An 11,776-nucleotide genomic window follows, 5' to 3' on the forward strand; every position below is an offset into this window, starting at 1 on the left:
ACTCGATGGCACCTAACAACAACAACAAGTCTACCACACAAAGTCTCACCCATATATTATAGAGTAATTTGCTTACCCATAAATATATGTCTTTAACATCCTTTTTTTATTAAGGTGCAACCGAAACACGAGTACATGAAGCTGGGCATATATTTAAAGTTTTCAATTTGTTCAGTTTTGACATATGTATAGAGTCATCAGCCATACCACCTCCACAATCAAGACAACAGACTTCCTTCCATCAGCCCGAAAGTTAACTTGTGTCCCTTTGTAAGAGTTCTCCCTCTCGTCACTCATCTGCTCTCTGACACTATGAGAGGAGGACACTTTTCAGGAATTTTATAGGAATTAATAACTATAGTATGGGAACTCTTTTTTGTCTGGCTTTTTTCAGTCACAAGGGCTGCCTTTAATCATCAAGGGGTTCCTCCCTTTTGGCTGAGGCTTGGTAAACAGTATCATGGTAATTCCAAAACAGCTGTTACCAAAACATGGCCTGGGGGCATGGGCTCCCTATTCTCCCAGGTCCTGGCCAACATTTGCTGACTTGCTTCTCCTCAGGACTCTGACATGAGAATCACTGGGGTCCTGAAATTTGCACTTAAACTGGTATGTTTGGATATATACAACTAAAAGAACTAACAGCTCCATCTCAGCTATTGTGTTGAGAGCATTAGTCCCATCTCTTGATCTAACCACCTGCTTTCTTATGTTTGTCTTCTGTTCTTATAACCTGGGCAATTCTTAAGTCTTTATGCCTGGAAGCACAAAGGACTAAATCTAATCATTTCTCCAAGATCCTTTTGCAGCACATATTTACTAAGTGTGATTTGGATTTCTTTTTCAAAAAGTGTATCCATTACTAACTTTCTTCCTTTTGGTACTTTACTATTTATTCATGAAGTCCGCCATCAGGGTCAGGATTTGAGGGAACACAGTGACGCACTTGCCTGGGATGTAAAATTTAAGCAGGTGCCCAAAACCAAACTAAACAACTCAGTAATTGAAATGAGTATTATTGTAAAGCAGTATTTTAAAAAAATGAAAATAAATGCAAACATTTGAATGTTACTCCAGAGGCCCAGCATTTAGAATGTTCTATAGATAGTCAAGAAGGAGTCCTGGTATGGCACTGTGGGCTAATGCGTCAGACTGCAAAGCCATTTGAACTGCAAGGTCGGTAGTTCAAGCTCACCAACTGCTCCTTGGAAACCCTATACAGGGTCGCTATGGGTCAGAATCGACTCAATGGCACTTCACAACAACAACAATAGTCAAGAAGGGAGGCGGTAGTTCTAGAGTGTAAATACTGGACTGGAATCCACAAGATCAGCAGTTCAAGCCCACCAGCCACTTCATGGAAGAAAGATGAGGCTTACTGCTCCCGCAAAGATTCATACCTCGGAAACCCTATCCAAGGTTGCTAAGAGGCAGAACCAACTCGATGGCACTTAACAGCAACAACGTGGTTATTGGCAAGGGGAAAAAAAAATTTGTCCACATAGACCATTTTGAATCAGCTCTTACTGACTGAATGTTTTGTTTTTGTTAAGTGCAGCTGAGTTGGTTCTGACTCCAGGGCTAATTCTACAGTGCCACATCAGGACTCTACCACTAACCATAAGCATACCCAAACCCAGACCAGACACTGCTCACTTACAGTCATGACTTTTTTAAAGGTTTCCAACCAAGCATTCAAATAGTTGCATTTGAGACATATCTGATTACACATGCCTTCAACATGAAGCTGGACTGACCTTATCTCAGTAGGTAGGTACATAGAAACAGTAGCTCTGAAGAATATTACCACTTAAAACATGTACTGTACTCTCAGAGGAGCTAACATTTTTTTGAGAAAATCAGTGTGTATGAATAGACTACACAATAAATGGGTTCAAATTGAGTGGGACTAGGCCAATGATTCTGAAGGAGGAAGTCCAAGGTGCATTGAAGGAATTGGCAAAGAACAAGGTACCAGAAATGGATGGAATAAAAATGGAATCTTTCAAGAAAGTGAGGCGGCACAGAAGGCACTCACTCATCTCTGCCAAGAAATTTAGAAGACAATTATCTGGCCGACTGATTGGAAGAGATCTGTATTTGTGCCCATTCCAAAGAGAGGTGACCCAACGGAATGCAGAAATCATCCGACAATCTCTTTGATATCCCATGCGAGTAAAGTTTTACTAAAGGTAAGACAGAAACGGCTGCAAGCATACATTGACAGAGAACTTCCAGAAGTTCAAGCCGGATTCAGAAGAGGCGGTGGAATGAGGGTATCATTGCTGATGTCCAATGGATCTTGGCTGAAAGCAAAGAATATCAGAAAGATGTTTACCTGTTCTTTACCAACTACGCAAAGGCTTTCGATTGTGTGGATCATGACAAGCTATGGACAAAATTGCGAAGTATGAGTATTCCAGAACACTTAATTGTGCTCATGAGGAATCTGTACATGGACAAAGTAGCAGTTGTTCAAACAGAACATGGGGACACTAAATGGTTTAAAATTAAGAATGGTGTGTGACAAGGTTGTATTCTTTCACCATACTTATTCAAACTGTATGCTGAGCAAATAATCCAAGAATCTAGGTTATATGAAGAAAAACATGGTATCAGGATTGGAGGAATACTCATTAACAACCTGCGATATGCAGGTGATACAACCTTGCTTGCTGAAAGTGAAGAGGGTTTAAAACATTTACTGATGAAGATCAAAGAGTACAGCCTTCGCTATAGATTACATTTCTATGTAAAGAAAACAAAAATCCCACCACTAGACCAATAAACAACATTCTGATCAATAGAGAAAAGATTGAAGTTGCCAAGGACTTAATTCTTCTTGGATCAACTATCAACACTCATGGAAGCAGTAGTCAAGAAATCAGATGACGTATTGCATTAGGAAAATCTGCTGCACAAGACCTTTTCAAAGTGCTGAAGAGCAAAGATGTCAGCTTGAGGACTAAGGTGTGCCTGACCCAAGCAATGGTATTTTCAATCACCTCATATGGATGCGAAAACTGGATAGTGAATAAGGAAGACCAGAGAAGAACTGATGCCTTTGAGTTATGGTGTTGGAGGAGAATACTGAAAGTGCCCATGGGCTTTCAAGAGAACCAATAGATCTGTGTTGGAAGAAGTGCAGCCAGAGTGCTCCTTGGAAGCCAAGATGGCCAAACTTCGTCTCTCATAATTCGGAAATACTGTCAGGAGGGACCAATCACTGGAGAAGGATATCATGTTTGGTAAGGTGGAGGGTCAGAGAAAAAGAGGAAGACCACCAGCAAGATGGATTGGCCAAGTGGCAGCATCGATGGACTCAAGTGTGGCAACAGTAGTGAGGTTGGCCCAAGATCAGGCAGGGTTTCATTCTGCTGCGCATAAGGTCGCTATGAGTTGCTATGAACTCGATGACACCTAACAACAACAACAGGCATGGGAACTGCTGGAAGTAAGGGCATGTACAGAGATTCTGTATATTTTTTAAGTTAAGAACTTGGGGAGAAACATGCTATATAAATACCCAGGATTGCCATTTGCTATCCAAAAGCTCACTTGAATGCATAGTGTTTAGCTACTTAGGGATGCAAATAAAGAATTAAGTTACTAACTCCGGATAAAAGAACTGAAAGGAAAGGATGCCATGTTAGAGCTGGTGAGAGATAGTGAATGCTGGCCTTCAGTTTCCACATAGGACAGAAGTTTTCAACTCGACCTGGAGGCATGTTAAAGTCCATTTGTCAATCATCACCGCCAGCTACAACTGCATGGTGGAGTGGGAATATGTGGGTGTCAAAGTCAGATACACCTAATGGGGAAACTCACTGCCATGCTTGCCTTGCTGTTTGTCCCTGGCCACGTTCTGTGCCTGTTTCCTCGACTGTGAAATGAGGATACCGTAGCCTGTACTGCAGGATCACCACAGGAATGAAATAAGACAGGTAAGCCACAGCACTGAGTATAGGCCTGACTCACAGAGGCTATGATGAAATTGTAGCTGCTGTTCCCACCATCCACACCAGCATGGGCTAAGCACTCAGTGGCTGAAGGTCACCTGACCATCGGGTCAATAATGGAGATTTTCAAGGAAAAGAAACAATAAAATCTGTGTAAAAAATTTTACGTGTATTTGTGCCCAGAAGACGGAGACCTAGTGGTTCTGTGGTTAAAGCATTCGGCTAGTAACTGAAAAGCCAACAGTGTGAACCCACCAGTTGTTCTGTGGAAGAAAGCGATCATATTCTACTTCTGTAAGTATTATAATCTTGGAAATCTAATAGGGCTCTTATACTCTCTTGCAATGTTGTGTGTATGTGTATATCTACGGGAGAGGGGCAGGTGAAGGTATAGTTGATCCTATTTGTCTACATTTTCTTTACTGCCAAGTATCTATGTGTAAATATGTAATTCTTATACTAACTTCAGGGGGAAATTTTGAGTTTTGGGACAGCATTTTTTGACGTGGCTCTTTTCTAATCAAAAAGAGCAGCTGATCACAGCCATCACTCTGAACATTTTTAAAAGACAAGGAGCTTCAAAAGGTCATCGAAAGGTAGGTGGTGGAAGGAAAGGCTACAGGAGAGCTGGGGTCAATTCACTACAGAAAAGACAGGGTTTGACAATTCTCCAGTGTGTGCAGTGGTGTGAAGCAGATGCCATTCTGCTACCTAGAATCTCCACTACAAAGAAGAAAACCTCTCAGTAAGTTTTCTTAACTGGATGGATGATGTTTCTTCCTCAAAAGAGACCTCTTTTGAGGTCTCTTACTGTTTTAAGCCTTTGCACAAATATGGAAGAACATTTGGAAACCGGCTCATCAATATGAAATGGTCTTCAGCTGCATCAGACTTAAAATGAAGTTGAGGTGGAAGCTTGGCATCTGGAGAGAGTAAGCACCAAGGGCCAGGTGGAACTGGACTTGGATTTGTATTAGAGACTCACCACTGGGCAAATTATGGCAGTAAAAGGACTCAACCGAACCTAACTGTAACAGGGGGATGATCTTGAACTCCTTTTGGAAAAGGTTTTGCTGACTATGTTAACTGACACACATTAGGTCTTTGGTAAATTGAAGCTATTATTCTAGTTGTCAGAAGAATGGGTTGAACAGTTGCTTTCAAATCACACAAAAAGCAATGAAATGCTGGTTACAGTTATACCACACTAGGGAACATGCAAGTTCAAGTTGATGAACAGCTGGCCACTGATGCCCCCATTCTCCATGAAATCCACTCTCCAAACTTGAGCTCATCTGTGCCAAGGAATGTTTGAAGGGGTAATTTATTAACTACTTATGTGCTAAAATAGCAGAAGAAAACTAAAGGCAGGGCAGGAATCTGGTTTCTTTCACTGTCACTACACGAGTCAAATGAAATATTTTTCTAAAAAGAGGTCCCAAATACATTTCTAAGTAAAGCGGATATATTCCACATGCCTCAAAATTTATATCTGCCCACATCCCCATGACTTGTAATTCATACCACGTTTAGTAAAAATAGCAGTTATAAAACAGATTCACCAACCAAACTGATTGTTAGAAGTGGCAATTAAGATTTTTCTCTTTCACAAGTGATAGGAAACTTAAAATAAAAATCCTTAGGAAATGAAGCAGTCTTGTCATGGCAATGAGATGTGGTGGTCAGAGAACAGACTGAGTCAAAAAAACTCCTACTATTATCAGACTTGCCACAAAATAGAACTTTTTGTTACTTCATCACTGCAGTACTGCATATTCTATGCTTCAAAAAGGTTCTGGAGTCCAAGACAGACAGCTTTAGTTTTTGATCTTTACTAGCCATGGGGTCTGTGACAGGGCGCGCCTGGTGGCTGTGGAGAATTGGAAATACAAGGTACAAACAGGCACACAAAGTAAGGCCAGAGGCAAATGCAGCAAGAAACATAGGAATATTTCTGGAAGCCCTTCTGCGGCTCAGGGACTCAATTTGGCTTGGGAAACACTTCCTGTTTTCCTCAACGGGGGTAACGGGCTGGAGTTTATACGACCAAATATTACAGACAACAGAGCAGAACAATGGACTTTGAACTGATGGAGTCACATGAAAGAGCAGCTTATTTTTGTTGGGAGTGAACAAACAAAGGCATGACCTATTGTAAAATGACTCCAGATACGACAGGAAGCTGGACCAGGCCCCGGGTAGACGCCTGACAATGTTAGATTTCTGAAGGCCATAGTGTCATTAAATAAATCCCGAGCAGGAATCTCATGGGATTATGAAGCAGCCTGTACATTAGCACCAGACAAGCTTTACAATGTGGGACCAAATTAAAGTTTGTTATTTCAAACGCATACATCATATATCAAGTAGCAACAACCATTCAACTACTGACACTGTCAAGAGGGCCTAAAAGCAACAGGGGTGTAAAAATCCTTTGAATTCCACGGCATCCATCCTTACTTGAAGTAAATTCATCATTTTGTTGTGCTTCCTTTAAACCACAAAGACTGAAGACCTGTCTGGAGGATCCTTACAAGCATGTTCCATTATTCCTATTTGTATATGTAGAACAATTGGGACAAAAGAGAAAACAGACCAGAGAGGACCAAGGGCATCATGGAAAGGAAATTCAAGAAGAAAAGTAGTATCTAAAGAGATGCTGACTATTAAGTTCAAATGTCCTTATTGCCAAGGGGGTATTAGCATTATGTTTTATTTCATAGTATTTCTTTTTCTGAATCTCTTTAAACGAAATAGTCTAACTCACAGACTCTTTCAACCTGTGAACTACTTCAGGAAAATAAGACACAACCTTTTAAGATTTTATTCTATATATTAGAAAACTTGAATAATTACCAATGAAAGTCTATTCAGAGGTTTAAGACAGCTACTGGCTTGAGAATAATGGAAGTGCTTTCAAGTATGTATCACAATAGTAAGAAGAAACTCATGTTTGTAGAGTAACTAATTTAATAGTGGAGTAATAGAATGTTTGGTGTTAACAAGAGGCAACAAATCCATGACACCTGCATTCTAAATTTAAAATGAAATGTGTTCAGGAACATATTTGCAACTTAAGGGAAAGCGAGGCCCTTTCATATCCCATTTAATAGGTATAACACACTCACTGAAAGACTCTAAGCCATGGTGACTAGGAAGTTGCTTAAATATTTTAAGGCATTTTGACAATGCTTCTACCCTTAACAGTACCCTTCTAGATTAACCTTCCTTCTACTTGATATTTCCTTTTATTTCTTTTTAGATGAAAAATAGACATTAGTGTTTCAATGCGCCTTGGAAATGTGCCTTCTAAAGGACTTCAGAGATATTTGTCTTTCTTTTTTTTAAATGACCTTCAAATAAAAATAATAGGCTTTTCAGAGAACACAAAACCAAAAGCAAATAACATCAAACTCGGCTAATATGGTCATGAAAAGACCAAAGAGACCTTCTGAAGAGCGGCTGCCAAGTGCTAAAATGAAACACTCTAACAGGAGGCAAATGAAGTATTATTCAGGACTGCAATCAAAGTGGCTCAAGGCTTCAGGGCATGACAGATTCCTCCATCTAGCAAGCTCTGCAGCTTAAACTAGCACTCTTGTCTCTTTTTACTAAAATAAACAAAACAAAAACACAAGGTACTTTCCTGAGAGGCACAGTGTGGCAGGGAGACTCTGCTTTTGTGGACATCAGGAAACAATGTTTTTCTGTTGTTGTTTCTTTTCTTAGATGCAGGGCAGAACCCAAGGCTATATGATGTGCTTTTCACCAGCTGCTGGTTTAGGTACTAGGAAACTTCACTCAAGCTCAACCGCACCGCATTAGTCTTAGCTTACCTGCCGTATGCAAAACGCCTGTCTTTGTGATGGTCTCCAAAGGTATCCCAAAGCCGGAGAGAAACGCTCACTTCATCGACAACGTCCCGGGAACGCTCCAAGACCTGCAGGAGAGACACAGAAGCTAAGCTCAGGATTAACCGGAGAGCCCCTCTTGGTACCCACTTATCTCATATGCATTTAGTTTTCTCATTCCATTAATGGGACTAAAATTCTAAGTCTCATCCTGGGTTCAATACAACCCACACTCTCATTCAGAAGGGCATAGCAATGGACTCCGGTTTGGTTTTATCTTGTAGCACTAAACATTAGGGTAGTTTTGTTTTGAATGGGAGCTATCTCATTTCTTCTTCTTTTTAAAATCAGTCTGCCAACAGCAGTGATGTACCTTTAGGAATCCATTGAAACTACGTCCATCTTACCTCCTGGCAGACCCGGTACTGGTCAATCGCCCACACAGTAGGAACATGGGTGGCCAGCAGTTGGTACTGCGTTAGTGTCGTATTACAAGCTCTGGCACAGATGAGGCGCGTCTTCCCCACAGCGTTGTCGCCCACAACCACGCATTTGATGGTTTCAACATTGGGCCTTTCGTAGTCCATGTCAGTGTCCATTTATAAAACTCTGTCAGGAGAAAGTGAACATCATATTAAAGACATCAGGTTGATATTTTGACCCTCAAATGGCTTATTCTGGTTAACATGTCACTTCTTCCTTGGTTTTCCCTAAACACAAACGTGCCTACTGTAGATGAGCCCAAGCAGAGTCAGGACATAGTTGGGTCTCAATAGGTGTTTGTTGAATTCAACTGATTTGAGAAAAACAATCCTTTGGACAAGATAATGTTAAGGGCACAGATGGAGAAACACAAAGAAGACTATTAAGCAGATACTTTATATATATATATACATATAGGATTAGCTGAACATGAAATTGTCTCTGAAAGCTAAGGGGTGTGGGATTGTCTCCGGTGACACAGTCACTGCAGGTGTTAAACCAAGGCTGGAGGACTATTTGGCAGGGATGGAGTGGAATGATTCAGGGAACACATGTGTGCTTCCTAAAGAGTGGAGAGATGTAAAATACACAGGTACCTGTCCCAGCCTGGCAAACGCTGATCCTGAACATTTTGAGTGGGGAAAGATAGTCTCTAAAAGTCTTTAGATGTGAAGCTCCTAAAACTGATTTAAAAATCCAGTAGGATAAGCACTAGACTGCTGATTGTAAAGGTAGGTGGTTCAAACCCACTATCCTTTCTTCAGAAACCCTATACAGGGTCACTATGAGTGAGCTGACTTGATGACACTTAACAATAATGACAACATTTAATATTTTAGGATTAGTGTGGCAAAAAATATGACTTTGGCAGTAGATCAGTGGTTATCATATACCCCATAAGAATATGTGGCAATGCCTAGAGACATTTTCTGGTTGTCACCACTGGGAGATGGAGGATGCTACTGGCATCTGGTCAGTAGAGACCAGGGAGGCGGTGACACACGCTACAATGTACAAGGAAGGCCCCCTTCCCCACTTACCAATATTAGAACTTTGGGCAAGTTATTTGCCCCTTCTGAGTTTAAACTTCTTTATATCTGTTAAGTGAGAATAAAAATATTCCTCTCAGCAAGTTGTTATGAGGATTAAGTAAATTTAAGCTTGAAGTCCCCAGTGCAGTACCTGCAAATGGATAGCTTCAAAATTATAACCATGTTGTTGGTAAGTGCCATAAAGTCGGTTCTAACTCAGAGCAATCCTGCATAGGGTTTTTAAGGTTGTAAATCTTTACAGAAGCAGAAAGCCTCATCTTTCTCCCATGGAGCAGTTGGTGGGCTCCAACTACCAACCTTGAGGTGAGCAGTCCAGTGCTTATCCTACGAAGCCATGGCATTCATGATGTCAACACACAGTCAAGTAGAAAGCTAGACTTGAATGCATAATTCACATCATAAACCAAACAATCACAAACATCTATATGAAGTATAGATGTTGTTGTTGTTATGTGCCGCGGGGTCGGTTCCGACTCATAGCAACCCTGTACAGGGTTTCCGAGGCTGTAAATCTTTATGGGAGCAGAAAGCCTCATCTTTCTCCTGCGGAACAGCTGGTAGTTTTGAACTGCTGATTTTGCGGTTCACATCCCAATTAGTAACCACTACGCTACCACATGTTAGTAGAGCTAATTAAAGGTAGGAGTCTTGGTGTGGCACTGTTGGTTAATGCGCTGGATTGCAAGGTCAGTTTGAACTGCAAGGTCGGTGGTTCAAGCTCATCAGCCACTCCTCAGAAACCCCATACAGGGTTGCTATGAGTTGGAACCGACTTGACAGCACTTAACAACAACTATTAAAGGTGGGAATTCTGGTGTGGTGCTATAGGATAAGTAATGTACTGCCAACTACAAGGTCGGTGGTTCCAACCCACCAGTCACCTGTACAGAGTTGCTATGAGTCGGAACTCATCACAGCATTTAAAGGTAACATTAGAAATCAAACAACACACACATAAGATGGACCATGGTTAGATGGTCTTATGCAAAGAGGGAAGAAAATGTTCTGGGGCAGGAGGAGAGGGTCATAGTTAACCAAAAGATAAGGAATTGACAATGCGGGTTAAAAAATATTTATATGGGGCATTGCTAAATTCCAGGATGAAAAAGGTAACACTTCTTAACGCTCTTTAATAGATTTCCAGATACATTACATATGGAGTCATCTGTATCAAAAAGTTTCTATTTGGATCTGGTAGCATGTGTTAAGTGTTGGGCTGCTAACCAAAAGGTTGGCAGTTCGAATCCACCAGCCACTCGGCAAAAGAAAGATGAAACAGGGTGCTTACTTATAGGTTTACAGCCTTGAAAACTTGATGGGGCAGTTCTACTCTGTTTAACAGGCTCGCCATGAGTTGGAATCGATTCGTTGGCAGTGAGTTTGTGTGTGTGTGTTTTGTTTTCTTTGAGGTTGGATCATCACACTTCTGGAACCCAAGGTTTGTGTTAAAACAGGATTAGAAAGACAACATAATTTTTCCATGAATATTTGAAGCTCCCTTGTATATTTCAAATGTCTTAAATGGTGAGTTTTTCCTTTTAAGTGCCATTGTTGTTGTTGTTGTTATGTGCCATCGAGTCGGTTCCGACCCATAGCGACCCTGTATAGGGTTTCCGAGGGTGTAAATCTTTACGGGAGTAGAAAGCCTCATCTTTCTCCTGCAGAGCAGCTGGTAGTTTCGAACCGCTGACCTTAAGGTTCGCAGCCCGATTTGTAAGTGCCATTGAGTCAGTTTCAACTCCTAGTGACCCTGTATCGGGTTTCTGAGGAGCTAAAGCTGTGGCACTGTAGAACAAGCAGTGGACTGCCAACTGCAAGGATAGTAGTCCCAACCTAGTGGTTTACAGCCCATTGCTGATCCTACAGACCCTGACATTTTGATAACGGATTTGATTTCCTTTTAAGACAGATAAAAGTCATACCACGTCAAACTCTGATATTTGGAGGGAACATTCAGATTTAGCCAGAAATGAGATGACACTAAAAATAAAGAACTGGTTTTCTTGTTGGCTTGCAAAGTAGCTCTGATAGCAGCCTACAAAGAGGGACCCCCCCGCCCCCCCCCCAAATAATTTCAACCATGGAGCATTGATTTATTGGGACTACTGGTCAGCTTTTACTGAAATTGTTTTGAAGGGGATGGAAAAGCTCTTAAGTTTAGATTAAGGCAATGATTATAAAAAGTATCATTGCTTCCCTTGTTATTTATAGACAAATCTCATGCACATGTCCTAAAAAGAATGTCTGTGTCAAAGGTGAGAATAACATCCTTGTGTCCTCTACTCCATAGCAATCTACTCAAAACCAAAGTGACACTAAAGGTGCTTAACCTTCTGCAAAGTAAGGCAATAACATGGAACAGCTGAAGTAAACATTCATAGGGCAAGCCACTCGCTTTAGGTATGGAATTTCTAGGAAGCATTTGCAGAAT

At 41.1% G+C, this 11,776-nt stretch overlaps 1 protein-coding gene across 1 annotated transcript in view; it reads right to left on the reverse strand.

Moving 5' to 3' along the window:
• The window catches only part of RHOBTB1 (Rho-related BTB domain containing 1), a 58,034-nt gene extending 49,610 nt beyond the window's left edge, over positions 1-8,424 (reverse strand). The window contains exons 1-2 of the mRNA XM_006835798.1: positions 8,218-8,424; positions 7,796-7,899 (exon numbers count right to left, since the gene is read on the reverse strand). Coding sequence (XP_006835861.1) covers positions 7,796-7,899; positions 8,218-8,409 — 296 coding nt within the window. The 5' untranslated portion in view covers positions 8,410-8,424. The remainder of the gene's footprint in view (positions 1-7,795; positions 7,900-8,217) is intronic.
• Between the last annotated feature and the right edge of the window lie 3,352 nt (positions 8,425-11,776).

The sequence above is a fragment of the Chrysochloris asiatica genome, unplaced genomic scaffold (genome assembly GCF_000296735.1).
Source record: "Chrysochloris asiatica unplaced genomic scaffold, ChrAsi1.0 scaffold00020, whole genome shotgun sequence".
Classification (NCBI taxonomy): Eukaryota; Metazoa; Chordata; class Mammalia; order Afrosoricida; family Chrysochloridae; genus Chrysochloris; species Chrysochloris asiatica.